At 41.1% G+C, this 18,560-nt stretch overlaps 1 protein-coding gene across 9 annotated transcripts in view; it reads left to right on the forward strand.

The window, feature by feature from the left end:
* The first annotated feature begins 314 nt into the window (after positions 1-314).
* Positions 315-18,560, forward strand: part of LOC115117214 (zinc finger protein 664-like) — a 440,815-nt gene continuing 422,569 nt past the window's right edge. Inside the window, exons 1-3 of one of the 9 annotated variants that reach the window (XM_065000982.1) lie at positions 317-424; positions 915-4,666; positions 9,785-11,547. In XM_065000982.1, the coding sequence (XP_064857054.1) occupies positions 4,349-4,666; positions 9,785-9,826 (360 nt within the window). In that variant the 5' untranslated portion in view covers positions 317-424; positions 915-4,348 and the 3' untranslated portion in view covers positions 9,827-11,547. Of the gene's footprint in view, positions 425-914; positions 11,548-11,704; positions 11,748-14,332; positions 15,117-18,560 lie in introns of those variants that run through there. The other 8 variants (XM_065000978.1, XM_065000977.1, XM_065000976.1 and 5 more) reach the window with 8 other exon arrangements.

Here is an 18,560-nt window from a genome sequence, read left to right on the forward strand (position 1 = left end):
ATTATACCCCAAAATATTTGTTCTGCATTAAAATGGCCTAGAGGAGTGTCCTAGTTTGACAGTAACAGGGTGTCCCAGTTTGACAGTAACAGGGTGTCCCAGTTTGACAGTAACAGGGTGTCCCAGTTTGACAGTAACAGGGAGTCCCAGTTTGACAGTAACAGGGTGTCCCAGTTTGACAGTAACAGGGTGTCCCAGCTTGACAGTAACAGGGTGTCCCAGTTTGACAGTAACAGAGTGTCCCAGTTTGTTCTCTAGTTTACTACCATGCAGTAGGTGGCGGCATGCACATTCAAATTGTGTCAACGCCTTTATACCATAGAATAAGAGATGTAGAACGCGGAAGTTACGTTCCTGATAGTTTTCCTCTCGTTCCGTCAACAATTGACGATAATTAATCTTAGCTACTCTACAACTTTCAAAGGTGAGTTTATGATCTGTTGAGCTATTTATGAGCGTAAATAAACCCCTACTCCCATTGCAAATCCACAGTGAAAGTCAAATTTGTGGAATGATGTCTACCAAGGGCAGATATCTAGCTACTATACTTTTAGCTAGCTTGTTGTGTTACCAGCAGAGTAAAAGGCGAAGCATATATCACCACCTTTTGTTAATGTTTATTTAGCTAACCTAATATGTACTCTTAAGGAGCCTACCCTTACTCTTAAGGTCCAAGCACCTTATGGTATTTTTAGAAGTAGACTGGCTCTGGCAGCCAAAACAGCCATATAAACGTGAATCGATGCTCTGTTGCGATACGGTTTTAGAAACATAAAGCCATCTACTTTCATATGACATCAAAAATAATTTCATAAATACAAAATTTACACTTGTAACCGGCTTTATCATAGTTGCAGCCGACAGTATTTTTCAGTTACAACACGTTTCAGGCGGCCTTCTTCCGTTACACACAGGTGCTAGGAGCATGCTAATTAGCACAGGTGGTCCCTCTGTCTTCTGTAAACACGTGCAGTAACATGGAGATATTGCTGTGTGGGAACCCTAAGCCTAAAAAGGTGTGTATCAAAAACTACCCCGTACAGAAGATACCTTCGTCCAATGACTTATGAGTAATTGAATGGAACTGAGGGTCATGATCAAGGGCTAGCCTGAGGCTACCTAGTAGAACCCATGTAGTCTGATTTCACCTCAGAGTAAATAATAGATATACGTTTGGGTAACAATTGGCTAAATGTCTCATTGCGTAGTAAGTCATTAAAGTTAACCTAACCTGTGATGAGAAAAGTTGTAATTTTAACAACTTGCTACAGATAGCTAGCTAGTAAGCTACGACTTTAGAAAATGTATTTGGAATGTAGCTTTAGCTAGCTATGTGTAACTCACCCTTCACTGCCTCTTATGACTAAACCACCTACCACATGGGCCTACTATGGCTGAACCCAAGCCCATGGATTCCCCGGGTTCTGGCTGTGGTGTTCCATCACAGAGAAGCTCACAGCAGGGTCTAGAGATGGTGTCAGTGAAGCTGGAGGACTGCAGTCAACCACTGGAAGTCAATGTGATTGTGATAGGGGAAGAGAGAGAACTTAAAGTAGAACTTAAAGAAGAAGAAGAAAAGGTGGTGGAGGAGAAGAGTCAAAGAGGAGAAGAAAGAGAGAGGAGTGAAAGAGGAAGCTGAGATACAAGTCAAAGAAGAAGAGGAGAACAGGGAAGTGTCTGCTCCAGATCTAGAAGTAGATAGTATCACTGACCCAGGTAAGTTCAGGTGTGGAGAACAGAGAGAAGTTGGTGCCTTGGCGCCCACTGGGGATTCCAAAATGATTATTATGCTTGAATCAACAAGTATTTTAAAGCCCCCTTTTAATGCTCTTACTGTTCCTGAAAGTGTTGTCACGATACCAGAATTTTGACTTTGATACCAGGTTTAGTATCACGATACTCAATACCAAAACGATACCACAGCAATTTTGTTGCCGTTTCCATAGTTACAGAATGGCAATTAATCCAGACAGAATGCTCTGTTCAATCGTTGGGCATTTGAGTCAAATATCATTACAATTTAAATGTTTCACATCTGAATTTTTCAGAGACCTATTAATGCATTAATCAATTAGACAATCAATTTGACTTTGTTTCTACCGAATGAATGACATTGTATTTTTGTGTGAAATCGCTAATTGGCAACCCATCCCTTATTGACACATAAACAAACATTACAATAATTCACTATGGTAATTAAATTATAATTCTTCCGGCGTTCTCTGCATTGCACCTCACATAAATAGTGAACAAATATTTTTTTAAACAATACATAACAGTAAATAAGATTATCCCAAAAATAATTACATCCCTAGAGCAGTAAAGTAAAATATATATATATATACACATACACATACACACACACACAGTTGAAGTTGGAAGTTTACATACACTTAGGTTGGAGTCATTAACTTTTTTCAACCACTCCACAAATTTCTTGTTAAACTAGTTTTGGCAAGTCAGTTGGGACATCTGCTTTGTGCATGACAAGTAATTTTTCCAGCAATTGTTAACAAACAGATTATTTCACTTAATTCACTGTATCACAATTCCAGTGGGTCAGAAGTTTACATACACTCAGTTGGCTGTGCCTTTAAACAGCTTGGAAAATTCCAGAAAGTGATGTCATGGCTTTAGAAGCTTCTGTTAGGCTAATTGACATAATTTGAGTCAATTGGAGGTGCACCTGTGGATTAGAGGTCGATCGATTATGATTTTATCGCCGATACCGATTATTGGAGAACAAAAAAGGGCCCATACCGATTAAATCGGCCGATTTTTAATATATATATTTGTAATAATGACAATTACAACAATACTGAATAAACACTTATTTTAAATAATATAATACATCAAAATCTATTTAGTCTCATAAATAATGAAACCTGTTCAATTTGGTTTAAATCATGCAAAAACAAAGTGTTGAAGAAAGTGCAATATGTGCCATGTAAAAAAGCTAACGTTTAAGTTCCTTCCTGAGAACATATGAAAGCTGGTGGTTCCTTTTAACATGAGTCTTCAATATTCCCAGGTAAGAAGTTTTAGGTTGTAGTTATAGGACTATTTCTCCCGAATCCATTTGTATTTCATATACCTTTGACTATTGGATGTTCTTTTAGGCACTATAGTATTGCCAGCCTAATCTTGGGAGTTGATAGGCTTGAGGTCATAAACAGCACAATACTTGAAGCACAGCAAAGAGCTGCTGGCTAACGCAGGAAAGTGCTGTTTGAATGAATGCTTACGAGCCTGCTGCTGCCTACCACCGCTCAGTCAGACTGCTCTATCAAATATCAAATCATAGACTTAATTATAATAACACACAGAAATACGAGCTTTAGGTCATTAATATGGTCAAATCCGGAAACTATCATTTTGAAAACAAAACATTTGATTCATTCAGTGAAATAGGGAACCATTCTGTATTTTATCGAACGGGTGGCATCCCTAAGTCTAAATATTGCTGTTACGTTGCGCAACCTTTAATGTTATGTCATAATTATGTACAATTCTGGCAAATTAATTACGGTCTTTGTAAGGAAGAAATGGTCTTCACACAGTACGCAACGAGCCAGGCAGCCCAAACTGCTGCATATACCCAGACTCTGCTTGTACAGAGAAGTGACACAATTTCCCTAGTTAAAAGAAATTAATGTTACCGGACAATATTAACTAAATATGCAGGTTTAAAAATATATACTTGTGTATTGATTTTAAGGAAGGCATTGATGTTTATGGTTAGGTCCACACTGGTGCAACGACAGTGCTTTTTTCGCAAATGCGCTTGTTAAATCATCACCTGTTTGGCGAAGTAGGCTGTGATTCGATGATAAATTAAAAGGCACCGCATCGATTATATGCAAACGCAGGACAAGCTAGATAAACTAGTAATATCATCAAACATGTGTAGTTAACTAGTGATTGTTAAGATTGTTTTTTTATAAGATAAGTTTAATGCTAGCTAGCAACTTACTTTGGCTCCTTGCTGCACTCGCGTAATAGGTTGTCAGTCTGCCACGCAGTCTCCGTGTGGAGTGCAATGTAATCAGCCATAATCGGTCTCTAAAAACGCTGATTACTGTTTGTTATGAAAACTTGAAATCGGCCCTAATTAAATCGTCTATTCCGATTAATCGGTCGACCTCTACTGTGGATGTATTTCAAGGCCTTCCTTCAAAGTCAGGGCCTCTTTGCTTGACATCTTGGGGAAATCAAAAGAAATCGGCCACAATGTCAGAAAAAAAAACTGTAGACCTCCACAAGTCTGGTTCATCCTTGGGAGCAATTTCCAAATACCTGAAGGTACCGCGTTGATCTGTACAAACAAGAGTACGCAAGTATAAACACCATGGGACCACGCAGCCGTCATACTGCTCAGGAAGGAGATATGTTCTGTCTCCTAGAGATGAACGTACTTTGGTGCAAAAAGTGCAAATCAATCCCTGAACAACAGCAGGACTACTGCAATTACAAGCAGGACTACTTCAATTACAAGCAGGACTACTTCAATTACAAGCAGGACTACTTCAATTACAAGCAGGACTACTTCAATTACAAGCAGGACTACTTCAATTACAAGCAGGACTACTTCAATTACAAGCAGGACTACTTCAATTACAAGCAGGACTACTTCAATTACAAGCAGGACTACTCCATCCAGATGCAGGTGAGATACTTGGGTCATTATATTACCACAATGAAAATTATTTTACAATATTGAACCTATTTGGTCAGAATTCACATATTAAACCTGTATATACAGTCGCTAGTGAAAGTCTACACACCTCTTGCCCAGTATTCACATTAAGCTGCCTTCAAATTAAAAACATTAAGGACACATGCTCTTTCCATGACAGACTGACCAGGTGAAAGCTATGATCCCTTGTTGATGTCACCTGTTAAATCCACTTCAATCAGTATAGGTGAAGGGGGGGAGACAGGTTAAAGAATGATTTTTAAGCCTTGATACAATTGAGACATGGATTGTGTATGTGTGCCACGGGTAAGACAATATTTAAGTACTTTTGAACGGGGTATGGTAGTAGGTGCCAGGCGCACCGGTTTGAGTCAAGAACTGCAACGATGCTGGGTATTTCCTGCTCAAGTTTCCCATGTGTATCAGGAATGGTCCACCACCCAAAGGACATCCAGCCAACTTGACATAACTGGGCTTGTATTTATTATGGATCACCATTAGTTCCTGCCAAAGCAGCAGCTACTCTTCCTGGGGTTTATTATGGATCCCATTTAGTTCCTGGCAAAGCAGCAGCTACTCTTCCTGGGCTCCAGCAAAATAAGGCAGATATGAGATAAAAACATTGCATTTCACAACACATTAAGTGTGTGCCCTCGGGCCACTACTCTATAAATGACTTCAGGCTGCATGTATTTCTGACACACAGTTTTGGATCATGGCCATGTTAGAAGGTCACTGGCAGGGGGTAATACTGTTGACTACTTGTTTGTCTAAAGATCTGTAAATCTTGCTGAAAAACACAACAGCTCCCCATTTGATCCAACTGTTTCTTCTTGTAAATGTATTAGATTAATATTACATTTATCCCTCCATTGACTTCACACTGCATGCTGAAAGGTGAACACCTCATACCTTTACTGTGGACCACAGAGAGATCTGATACAGGCCAGCACATTATATTGACCTTATTAGTCAAACCACGAGGTCCTCACATTGCTGACACGGTAATAGATTTACAGAAAGAGATGTGACCTGGGAAATAAGATCTGAATTAACCTAGCCAAGACTGGTGGTTTTGTGGATCCATGCCACAAGCATCTGACCTCTCATGTCCAGATTTAGATTTTTACTGGCTGTGACATTTTAATGGATTGATTCGTGTAAAAAGAAATGCTGACATAAGCCAAGCCGCTGGGGTGTCTCAGCCAAACGCCTGTCTGTGGTGATAAGACTAATTTGCGAGCACGGACTTGAGTCGTTTAAAGCACCCTTAAAATGTATTGGATCAAGAGTTACTATCCAATACTCCCAAGGCCCTGCTAAAATACGACATATGTACAATAACAATTTTATAAGGACAGTTTACTCAAATGCTTAATGACATCTGTCAGTTAATAACAGTATATCAGAGGCCTGTAACTCCTGTTCTGGACAGCCCATCCACATGTGGTGCAGGCTTTAATTCCATCCCAGCACAAACACAGCAGGTTCAGCTAAATCAACTTGTTGTGAAAGGTCGTGACACTGATTAAACTGGCCTGGGTTACACTGGGCTGTGGTCCGTCACTTGACCCGAGTGAAGCCGGTGAGGGATGCTCATATTGAAAAGCGATCTGCGCTACTTGGTCATATTGTCAATAAAGCAGCATGATACATCGTTCAGAAACACAGATATTTTCCATAAAGTACATGTTTGAATTTTCAAACTAGTTTGTATTGGGAAGACAGCCTTTTTATTAAAAAAAAAATCACTTTTGCATGTGTCAACACATCCTACTCATTACCCCACGTAATTAACCTACGTGACCTTTGATTTGAGCCGACTTCACCGTCGACCAGAGTGATATCTTGCAAGGCAGCTTCCAAAATGAATGATTAACTTTTAAAAAAACATCCAGCAAGTGATTTTTGGGGGGCCTTTCAGTTGTAAAAGTATCTACATTATTATTTTTTATTTTTTTTGGGGGGGGGATCAATTTTGGGTAAAGAAAAAACTAATCACTAGAAATTCAGCTAAAAATGTGTTTAATTTAGGAATTTCAAATTATTACACGAAAAAAAAGATGTGATCATGTCCCAATGTAATCAAGGTATGAAATGATTGTGATTAGTTGTGGTCAGTTTGCAGCTGAATCTATATGGATACCCCTGAAGGCCCTTCCCTTCACACCAGGGGTATTGATTAGTTGTATTATTTTGCTAAACATTTAGTCAACCGGGAGGGGACCTACCTTAAAGGAATACTTAGGGATTTTGGAAATTAAGACCTTTATCTACTTCTCCAGAGTTAAATGATCTCGTGGATACTTTTTATGACTGCATGCAGTTTGAAGGAAGTTGCTAACTAGCATTAGCGCAATGACTTGAAGTCTGTGGTGTAGCTGCGCTAATGCTAGTTAGCATTGGCTTACAAAACGACCTAACTTCCTACATACTGGACACAGAGACATAAAAATGGTATCCATGAGTTAATCTGACTGGGGAAGTAGATAAAGAGCACCATTGCCAAAATCCCGAAGTATCCCTTTTAATTTGTCCAATAGAAATTCTTGTTAATGCAAATCGTTTTCCGTTTGGAGTCAACGGTTTCAGTTGCAAAATGTATTGCAACTGAATTCGACTAATGAAAACACCCATGTTATTTCTCCCTATTCGAACCAGCAACCTACTGGCCCAATGTTCTTAACCACTAGGCTACCTGCCATCCCTGAGTTCCTTTCTAATATTATAAATGTGCATTTGGAAAATATTCAGACCCCTTACCCTTTATACACATTTTGTTCCATTACAGCCTTATTCTAAAATAGATTTGTTTTAAGTCCTCACACACAATATCTTGTAATGACAAGGCGAAAACAGTTTTTTTAGAAATTAGCTCTGAGACAGGATTGTGTCGAGGCACAGATCCAAAAGATGTCTGCAGCATTGAAGGTCCCCAAGAACACAGTGGCCTCCATCATTCTTAAATTGAAGAAGATTGGAACCACCAAGACTCTTTATAGAGCTGGCTGCCCGGCCAAACTGAGCATTCGAGGGAGAAGGGCCTTGGTCAGGAAGGTGACCAAGAACCCGATGGTCACTCTGACAGAGCTCCAGAGATCCTCTGTGGAGATGGGAGAACCTTCTAGAAGGACAACCATCTCTGCAGCTCTCAGGGCTTTATGGTAGAGTGGCCAGATGGAAGCCACTCCTCAGTAAAAGGCACATAAGTGTTGTAGGTTATTGTTCTGATGAAAGGTGAATGTCTGTTGGAACAGACTGAACCAAGTTTTCGTCTAGGATTCTGCCTGTGCTATTCTATTTATTTTCATTCTAAAAAAAACGTCCTAGTCCTTGCCAATGACACGCATACCCACAATATGATGAAGCCACCACCATGCTTGGAAATATGAGAAGTGGTACTTAGAGTGTTGTGTTGTTGGATTTGCCCCAAACATAACGCTTTGTATTCAGGACATAAAGTTAATTTCTTTGTTACTTTTTTTTCCAGTTTTGCTTTAGTATTTTATTGCAAACAGGATGCATGTTTTTGAATATTTTTTTATTTTGTACAGGCTTCCTTTTGAATCTTTCATTATGTTAGTATTGAGGAGTAAGTCAAATGTTGATCCATCCTCATTTCTCCAATCACAGCCATTAAACTCAACTGTTTTAAAGTCTACGGTGAAATCGCTGAGTGGTTTCTTTTTTCTCCGGCAACTGAGTTAGGAAGGACGCCTGTATCTTTGTAGTGACTGGGTGTATTGCTACACCATCCAAAGTGTAATCAATAACTTCCCCCTGCTCAAAGGGATATTCAATGTCTTATATATTTTTTACACATCTACCAATAGGTGCCCTTCTTTGCGAGGCACTGGAAAATCTCCCTGGTATTTGTGGTTGAATCTGTGTTTGAAATTCACTACTCGAATGCGGAACCTTACAGATAATTGTAGGTGTGGGGGACAGAGATGAGGTAGTCATTACAAAAAATCATGTTAAACACCATTATTGCACACAGAGAGTCCATGCAAATTATTATGTGACTTAAGCACATTTTTACTCCTTTACTTTTTTAGGCCGTAAAGGGGTTGAATACTTGACTCAAAACATTTCAGCTTTTAATTTTTTTATATATAAAAAAAAATGTCCACTCTGACATGATGGGCTATTGTGTGTAGGCCAGTGACACAAAATCCCAATTGAATCCAGGCTGTAACAACATAATGTGGGGAAACATCAAGGGGTCTGAATACTTTCCGAATGGACTGTATTCATAACCAGCAGTCTATGGTCTAGCTAGCGGTATACTCACCACCACTGGGGACCAACAAACTCCAACCACCTATTCCTCATGATGGGGTCCTTTGGCTGGGCATGAATAGGTGGTTGGAGTTTGTTGGTTCCCAGTGGTAATGCTTCCAGCAGATGCACAGGGTATGCTTTCCTCATGATAGGGTCCTTTGGCTGGGCATGCAAAGTATACCCTGTGCATCTGCTGGAAGCATTACAGGGTCAGTTCGTATAGGGCTTTTCAGTCTCAAACGGCCATAATCCTTTGAACGCGTTGGGGGCAATGAAACAACAGAGCCCCATTCAATGAAGGGACTCGAAGTGGGCAGAGGGGCGATTTGCACTTGGAGAATGGCAAAAGGAGGCATGATTTGTTGACATAATTGTAATCCAAACCCAACCTTAATTTACTTGTGACGCACTGAAGATCAAATTCCATTTTAAAACGAGACTGAGGCGGCAGGGTAGCCTAGTGGTTAGTGTTGGACTAGTAACCGAAAGGTTGCAAGAGCTGACAAGGTAAAAATCTGTCGTTCTGCCCCTGAACAAGGCAGTTAACCCACTGTTCCTAGGCCGTCATTGAAAATAAGATTTTGTTCTTAACCTACTTGCCTAGTTAAATAAAGGTAAAATAAAAAAGACCATAATTACCCCTCCTGTCTCAGCCTCCAGTATTTATGCTGCAGTAGTTTGTGTCGGGGGGCTAGGCTCAGTTTGTTATCTGGAGTACTTCTCCTGTCCTATTCGGTGTCCTGTGTGAATCTAAGTGTGCGTTCTCTAATTCTCTCCTTCTCTCTTTCTTTCTCTCTCTCGGAGGACCTGAGCCCTAGGACCATGCCCCAGGACTACCTGACATGATGACTCCTTGCTGTCCCCAGTCCACCTGGCCATGCTGCTGCTCCAGTTTCAACTGACCTGAGCCCTAGGACCATGCCCCAGGACTACCTGACATGATGACTCCTTGCTGTCCCCAGTCCACCTGGCCATGCTGCTGCTCCAGTTTCAACTGTTCTGCCTTACTATTATTCGACCATGCTGATCATTTATGAACATTTGAACATCTTGGCCATGTTCTGTTATAATCTCCACCCGGCACAGCCAGAAGAGGACTGGCCACCCCACATAGCCTGGTTCCTCTCTAGGTTTCTTCCTAGGTTTTGGCCTTTCTAGGGAGTTTTTCCTAGCCACCGTGCTTCTACACCTGCATTGTTTGGGGTTTTAGGCTGGGTTTCTGTACAGCACTTTGAGATATCAGCTGATGTACGAAGGGCTATATAAATACATTTGATTTGAATTATCCTATTTACAATTTGTAGTCAATTGTGACACTAGACTAAATGTTTCTGACTTATATCGACGCCACAGGCTGTTTTCAAAGGATTTATTTTTATTTTTTAGGGGAAGTTGCTCTTTAAAGCCCATCCAATGCTCTGTTCCTGATTCTAACCCCATATCTGTCCATATTCCCACAGAAGAGATTTCCAACCCAGGTTCAGACAGTGAGCCCAGTTCCACAGCATCAGGAAACCATAAACAACACAGACAGAGGAACACAAGACAGAAACATCACCACTGCATGGACTGCTTCACTAGTTTCTATGAGCCAGAGGAGTTGAGAAGACACACTTGTAGGCCCCAACCCTGCTCAGACTGTAGAGACAGTTTTATTTGTCCAATTGACCTTAAATCACCCCAACAGACTCTCAAAAGAAAGAAAACTTACCCCTGTGGTCAATGGGGGAATAGCAAACTAAAGAGTAACTCAAAGGGAACGAGTTGAACTACTGCTCTTTTTGTGGGAAGAGTTGTCCCTCTTTTACAGACCTTAAATAGATACCAGCTGAGCCACACAGGAAAGAAGCCTTTCCACTGCTCAGTGTGGGAAGGGTTTCTGTTGGTCATAAAATATGAAGACACACTGGTTAAAGTATCACAGGCCTGACACTGGACTGTTGCTTTAGAAGAAAGTCTACTTCAAACCACAGAAGTAAAACATGCAAACACATGTTATAATGTAAATATAATTTACCAAACGCAACTGTTATGTAACAATAGAGCAGGGGTTCTTGCGTTAACATGAACACTACTTGTCATCAGTACTCAGTATATACTTACCCTGCATTATCACTTCAACTCTGGGCAACATGTAATAATTCCTTTAGTATCCGGTAAAAACTCTGGATGTCTAACAAATTATGGTAATTCAGATGTTAGTACCACTGCTGCAAACACAACATCCACACACCAATGCTAACGATGCTAGTTAACTTTGCTAGCTTGCTCTGTGACTGGCCTGTCCTGCCCCTTTTTTTAATAGAGTTTAACTATTTAATTCTCTAGCGTTTTGGTAGTGGCAGAAGGGAAGAAGTATCAATACTATATCATTTTCAGCTGCCTTATATTTTTGATTTATTGCAAAGCCGTTGAGTTGCTGGCTCCATACCTACAGTATCTAACTGACGGCAGCACAAATATAACGCCACTTCCGTTTTTAGAAACGCGGGCGGAAGTTTACGTTCCTGCTTTTCGTCGCGTGTCCTTACTCAGCCAAGCAACTGACGACAGGGCTATTTTTAAAGGTGAGTTTATGGTCTGTTGAACTATTTATGAGCGTGAATAAAGTCTGGCTTCCATTATCAATCGTCAGTGAAAACCTCATTGGAAGATTAACCGCTACTGAGGGCCAACAACCTATCTACTGTTAGCTAGCTAACGTTAGCTTGTTTTGTTTACTAGCAGTGATGAAGAGGAGCAACAGTCCTGAACTATTTTCCACCAAGTAAGGCTTAGTGATAATTTACTTCTGGGTAACCGAGATTAGCTAGAAGTCGACATTACATTTTTTTATCATCACTTCAATAGCCCCAATGTAGACCCACCCACATTACTTAGTACTAGCTATACTATTTACAGTAGCTACGATTTCAAAAATAAAAGGACTATGTGGACTGTATAGGCTAGTTCCGGGGTGTTGCAGCATCGGTCAGAACACATTTAGGAGATGGAGGTTGATAATCCACGTTGAGAGTATTTATAATAAACACAGTTGCATATGGGGGAAGGGTTGGAGTTGGGGCCGGTAGCACGGTAAGGTAGGAAGTGGCGGTCTAGAAGAGAGACTAGAGAAACGCAATAGGAACACATCAACAAAGGTGCATAAATCATGAAGTAATGCCATATGACTAGGCTTAACATATAGTTACACATGTATGAGACTGCCAGGACTAAACATGACAGAGGAGGGCATTAGCATATCAAACAGGTCATGGTGATACAAAAGGGACATATCATAAGCCATAGCTACAGTGCCTTTAGAACGTATTCATACCCATACGAATGTCAAGTAATAAGGGCTAAATTGAGGATTATGGTTATTTGATTTAGCTGAACCCACTGTGTTAGTGCTGGTATGGAACAAGAGCCTGCACACCATGTGGATGGGCTGTCCAGAACAGGTGTTGCAGGCCTCTGATACAGTGCCTTCAGAAAGTATTCATACCCCTTGACTTATTCCAGATTTTGTTGTTACAGCCTGAATTCAAAATGGATTACAGATTTCTCTCACTCATCTACACACAATATCCGATACAAGTTTAAACATGTTTTTAGAAGTTAGCAAATTTATTTAAAATTAAATACAGCAATGTATCATTTACATAAGAATTAACACCCCTGATTCAATACATATTATAGTCATCTTTGGCAGTGATTAGAGCTGTGAGTTTTTCTGGGTAAGAGCGTTGCACACCTGGATTGTACAATACTTGCAAACTTCAAGCTCTGGCAAGTTGGTTGTTGATCATTGCTAGACAACCATTTTTAAGTATTGCCATATATTGTCAAGCTGATTTAAGTCAAAACTGTAACTAGGAACATTCAATGTCATCTTAGTAAGCAATTCCAGTGTATATTTGACCTTGTGTTGTAGGTTATTGTCCTGATGAAAGGTGAATGTCTGTTGGAACAGACTGAACCAGGTTTTTGTCCAGGATTTTGCCTGTGCTTAGCTCTATTCCAATTATTTTCATTCTAAAAACTCCCTAGTCCTTGCCGATGACACGTATAGCCGCAACATGATGAAGCCGCCACCACCATGCTTGGAAATATGAGTGGTACTCAGTGTTGTAATGTTGGATGTGCCCCAAACATAACGCTTTGTATTCAGGACATAAAGTTAATTTCTTTATAAAAAAAAAAATCAGTTTTACTTCAGTGTTTTATTGCAAACAGGATGCATGTTTTTGAATATTTTTTATTCTGTACAGGCTTCCTTTTCACTCTTTCATTAGGTTAGTATTGTAGAGTAACTACAATGTATTAAACTCCTTAATTGTTTTAGTCACCATTGGCCACGGTGAAATTGCTGAGTGGTTTCTTTTCTCTCCGGCAACTGAGTTAGGAAGGACGCCTGTATCTTTGTAGTGACTGGGTGTATTGATACGTTATCCAAAGTGTAATCAATAACTTCACCCTGCTCAAAGGGATATTCAATGTCTGTTATATATTTATTTTTTACACATCTACCAATAGGTGCCCTTCTTTGCGAGGCACTGGAAAACCTCCCTGGTATTTGTGGTTGAATCTGTTTGAAATTCACTGCTCGACTGAGGGACCTTACAGATTATTGTATGTGTGGGGTACAGGGTACAGAGATGAGGTAGTCATTCAATAATCATGTTATACACCATTATTGCACACAGAGTCCATGCAAATCAATGTGACTTGTTAAGCACATTTTTACTCCTTTACTTTTTTTTTAAAAATACTTGCTGTAAAGGGGTTGAATACTTATTGGCTCAAGACATTTCCGCTTTTAATTTTTTATTAATTAAAAAAAATATCAACATAATTCCACTTTGACATGATGGGCTATTGTGTGTAGGCCAGTGACACAATCTCAATTGAATCCAGGCTGTAACAACAAAATGTGGGGAAACATCAAGGGGTCTGAATACTTTCTGAAGGCTCTGTACATGCTTAAGTTACTATAGCGACAGGGCAGCAATACAGATTCTTAATACTTCTACACCGTAATATAGGGCTAGGCGATATGACGATATATAGCGGGTGACGATAGAAAAACGTCTTTATTACCTTGTCGCAAATCACACTTGACGGCAATATTTTTCGTCAATCGCACCACGCTTTGCGTGTCCTGTGTGGAAGGAAATTGGCAACACAAACAAACATGGAGCTCGTACCTAAAAGAGGGACTACTTCGGTCGCATGGACGTGGTTTGTGTATGAAAAAAGCCCCAGAAACCCGTCCTCTGCGAAATATGCCGCAGGCCGGTCCCAACAACAGGCTCAAACACCACTAACCTCTTACCACCTTTTTATTTTATTTATTTATTTCACCTTTATTTAACCAGGTAAGCAAGTTGAGAACAAGTTCTCATTTACAATTGCGACCTGGCCAAGATAAAGCAAAGCAGTTCGACACATACAACGACACAGAGTTACACATGGAGTAAAACAAACATACAGTCAATAATACAGTAAAAAAAACAAAAAAAAACAAGTCTATATACAATGTGAGCAAATTAGGTGAGAAGGGATGTAAAGGCAAAAAAGGCCATGGTGGCAAAGTAAATACAATATAGCAAGTAAAACACTGGAATGGTAGTTTTGCAATGGAAGAATGTGCAAAGTAGAAATAAAAATAATGGGGTGCAAAGGAGCAAAATAAATAAATAAATTAAATACAGTTGGGAAAGAGGTAGTTGTTTGGGCTAAATTATAGGTGGGCTATGTACAGGTGCAGTAATCTGTAAGATGCTCTGACAGTTGGTGCTTAAAGCTAGTGAGGGAGATAAGTGTTTCCAATTTAAGAGATTTTTGTAGTTCGTTCCAGTCATTGGCAGCAGAGAACTGGAAGGAGAGGCCTACCTACTCAAGAATCATGTGAAACAGTACGGAGTCTACGGATGAGACCCCCAAAAAGTACCGTCGAGTGCTCAAAACAAACCCCCCACTCAGACGTTGTAAGAGGCTTTTGCCCACGGCACACCATATGGCAAAGAACCACGAAGATGGAAGGAGATAACAGCTGCAGTTACAACTTACATCTGCAAAGACATGGCCCCAATTTACACGTCGAGAAACGGGGGTTTCATCAGTGGCGTTAACACATAACACTCGACCCAAGGTACCAAATTTATATGTGACACGTATTAAATGCCAAAATAACGTGCAAAACAGGGAAGCCCCCCAAAATATATTTACGGCCTATATTTTTTGGGTAGTGTTTTCTATTTACTTTAAAAAAAATACACATTAGTATTTTGTTACATGCTTAATTGAAAAATTGCAAAGTTTCTAAATAAAAGTAGAAATAATCAAATGAGTAACTACCTTTTTGAGTTCTAATTTAAAATGTAATAATGTTTACATGTGGTCGTTTTATATAAACTATTTATTCATTACATTTACAGAAAATGCTATATCGGGATATGAGATTTTGGCCATAATCACCCAGCCCTACCACTTTATAATAAAGGCACCTTACATCATGTCACACAGGTTAGGATAGAGCCACCCCGTGGCATCTATAAAGGTAAAGGTAGCATGCTACTTGTATTAGAGACCAGAGGTGATTAGAGTGGAAACATGTGTGGAGGAAAGGGGTGTGGCCTGAGGTAAAAGGTAGAGGTGATTAGAGAGTGGGAACAGGTGTGGAGGGAAAGGGGATATCTAGTCAGTTGTTCAACTGAATGCCTTCAACTGAAATGTGTCTTCAGCATTTAACCCAACCCCTCTGAATCAGAGAGGGGCTAGGGGTTGCCTTATTCGACCTCCACGTCTTCGGCGCCCGGGGAACAGTGGGTTAACTGCCTTGCTCAGGGGCAGAATGACAGATTTTTACCTTGTCATCTTGGGGATTCGATCCAGCAAGCTTTTGGTTACTGTCCCAATGCTCTAACCTGTGGGACGTGGCCTGAGGTAAAAGGCAGAGAGGTGATTAAAGAGTGGGAACAGGTGTGGAGGGAAGGGGCATGGCCTGAGGTAATTGATAAATTGTAAGGCCCTATAAAATAGGCATTGCGGAGAACACGGACAGAATCCAGACATTAAAACATATTTAAAAAAAGATAAATGTATTGAACTTAGTAGAACGTTCATTAATTTGCCCAAGTTAATCATGAGACTAAATGCATTATTGATTCTATTTTCATGCAACTTTCTGAAACGTCACAGGAATGCCCATGTGTGTGTGTGTGTGTGTGGGCTGAGTGAGTGCCTATAGGCTAAGTCTTAGTGCTGACCCCATTTTAGTCAACTGGTCCATTGTTTGGCTGTTGGTCGTCCGATATTTCTTTAGTAAAAAAACAATTAATTCATGGTGCCACCTTTCTGATTGGCTCCTGTCTGAGTGGACTGATCCATTGTGGAGGCCGTGGGGATGGTCCAGTCCATCAGTCTAAGACGTGCAACTGTAATTGTGTTATATTGTCAGAACAACCGAACAACACTAATAAAACATTGGTTTAATAACATGCACTTTCTCTCACATTGGATAGCGGTCACTGCCCGCAGGTCTGAAACACATCAGTGTGCTGTTGAATTGGTGCCTTTTCCTAGACCATGTTGCTATGTGCATAATAGCAAAGTTATCCAGCATATAGGTGTTGAGAACGATGAGGTGGAGTTAGGAGACAGGTAGCCTAGTGGTTAGAGCATTGTGCCAGTAACCGAAAGGTTGCGAGATCAAATCCCCGAGCTGACAAGGTAAACATCTGTCATTCTGAACAAGGCCGTTAACCCACTGTTCCTTGGCCGTCATTGTAAATAAGAATTTGTTCTTAACCGACTTGCCTAGTTCAATAAAAGTAAAATAAATCATCCATATATCTCTAGAAATAAGACAGATCCTGCTTCTGTTGCCTGTCTGAGTGTTTGTTTAATAGCTTACTGATTCCGTGAGCACCAAGCCTCACACAACCACACGTCTGATAAACTATTTCACAAATTTGGCTGTTTTTAATCTTTGCTGTACTAAAGGCTTTACACTTTCTTTCGTTAGACCAGATCGATTGTTTTTACACTGTTCCCCTTTGATATCCTTCTTATTGTTATTCTTATGATCATTATAATAATAAGTCATGTCATTATCATTAGTAGGCTTAGTATAGCACCATCGATCTGTAGGCCTAAGAGCGCATCCTTAGTCTTTAATACCGTCATTTACTAAGGCCTATATTTCAATACTTCTATGTAGGCTACTGTATCAATCATTTATTCGTTCATGTCATCACACAAGCACACGAGTCATTCCTGATTACATTTACATTACATTTAAGTAATTTAGCAGACGCTCTTATCCAGAGCGACTTACAAATTGGTGCATTCACCTTATGACATCCAGTGGAACAGTAGTGCATCTAAATCTTTTAAGGGGGGGGGTGAGAGGGATTACTTTATCCTATCCTAGGTATTCCTTAAAGAGGTGGGGTTTCAGGTGTCTCCGGAAGGTGGTGATTGACTCTGCTGTCCTGGCATCGTGAGGGAGTTTGTTCCACCATTGGGGGGCCAGAGCAGCGAACAGTTTTGACTGGGCTGAGCGGGAACTGTACTTCCTCAGTGGTAGGGAGGCGAGCAGGCCAGAGGTGGATGAACGCAGTGCCCTTGTTTGGGTGTAGGGCCTGATCAGAGCCTGGAGGTACTGAGGTGCCGTTCCCCTCACAGCTCCGTAGGCAAGCACCATGGTCTTGTAGCGGATGCGAAGCTTCAACTGGAAGCCAGTGGAGAGAGCGGAGGAGCGGGGTGACGTGAGAGAACTTGGGAAGGTTGAACACCAGACGGGCTGCGGCGTTCTGGATGAGTTGTAGGGGTTTAATGGCACAGGCAGGGAGCCCAGCCAACAGCGAGTTGCAGTAATCCAGACGGGAGATGTGCCTGGATTAGGACCTGCGCCGCTTCCTGTGTGAGGCAGGGTCGTACTCTGCGGATGTTGTAGAGCATGAACCTACAGGAACGGGCCACCGCCTTGATGTTAGTTGAGAACGACAGGGTGTTGTCCAGGATCACGCCAAGGTTCTTAGCGCTCTGGGAGGAGGACACGATGGAGTTGTCAACCGTGATGGCGAGATCATGGAACGGGCAGTCCTTCCCCGGGAGGAAGAGCAGCTCCGTCTTGCCGAGGTTCAGCTTGAGGTGGTGATCCGTCATCCACACTGATATGTCTGCCAGACATGCAGAGATGCGATTCGCCACCTGGTCATCAGAGGGGAAAGGAGAAGATTAATTGTGTGTCGTCTGCATAGCAATGATAGGAGAGACCATGTGAGGTTATGACAGAGCCAAGTGACTTGGTGTATAGCGAGAATAGGAGAGGGCCTAGAACAGAGCCCTGGGGGACACCAGTGGTGAGAGCGCGTGGTGAGGAGACAGATTCTCGCCACGCCACCTGGTAGGAGCGACCTGTCAGGTAGGACGCAATCCAAGCATGGGCCGCGCCGGAGATGCCCAACTCGGAGAGGGTGGAGAGGAGGATCTGATGGTTCACAGTATCGAAGGCAGCCGATAGGTCTAGAAGGATGAGAGCAGAGGAGAGAGAGTTAGCTTTAGCAGTGCGGAGTGCCTCCGTGATACA

This window comes from Oncorhynchus nerka, linkage group LG15, assembly GCF_034236695.1.
Source record: "Oncorhynchus nerka isolate Pitt River linkage group LG15, Oner_Uvic_2.0, whole genome shotgun sequence".
NCBI lineage: Eukaryota > Metazoa > Chordata > Actinopteri > Salmoniformes > Salmonidae > Oncorhynchus > Oncorhynchus nerka.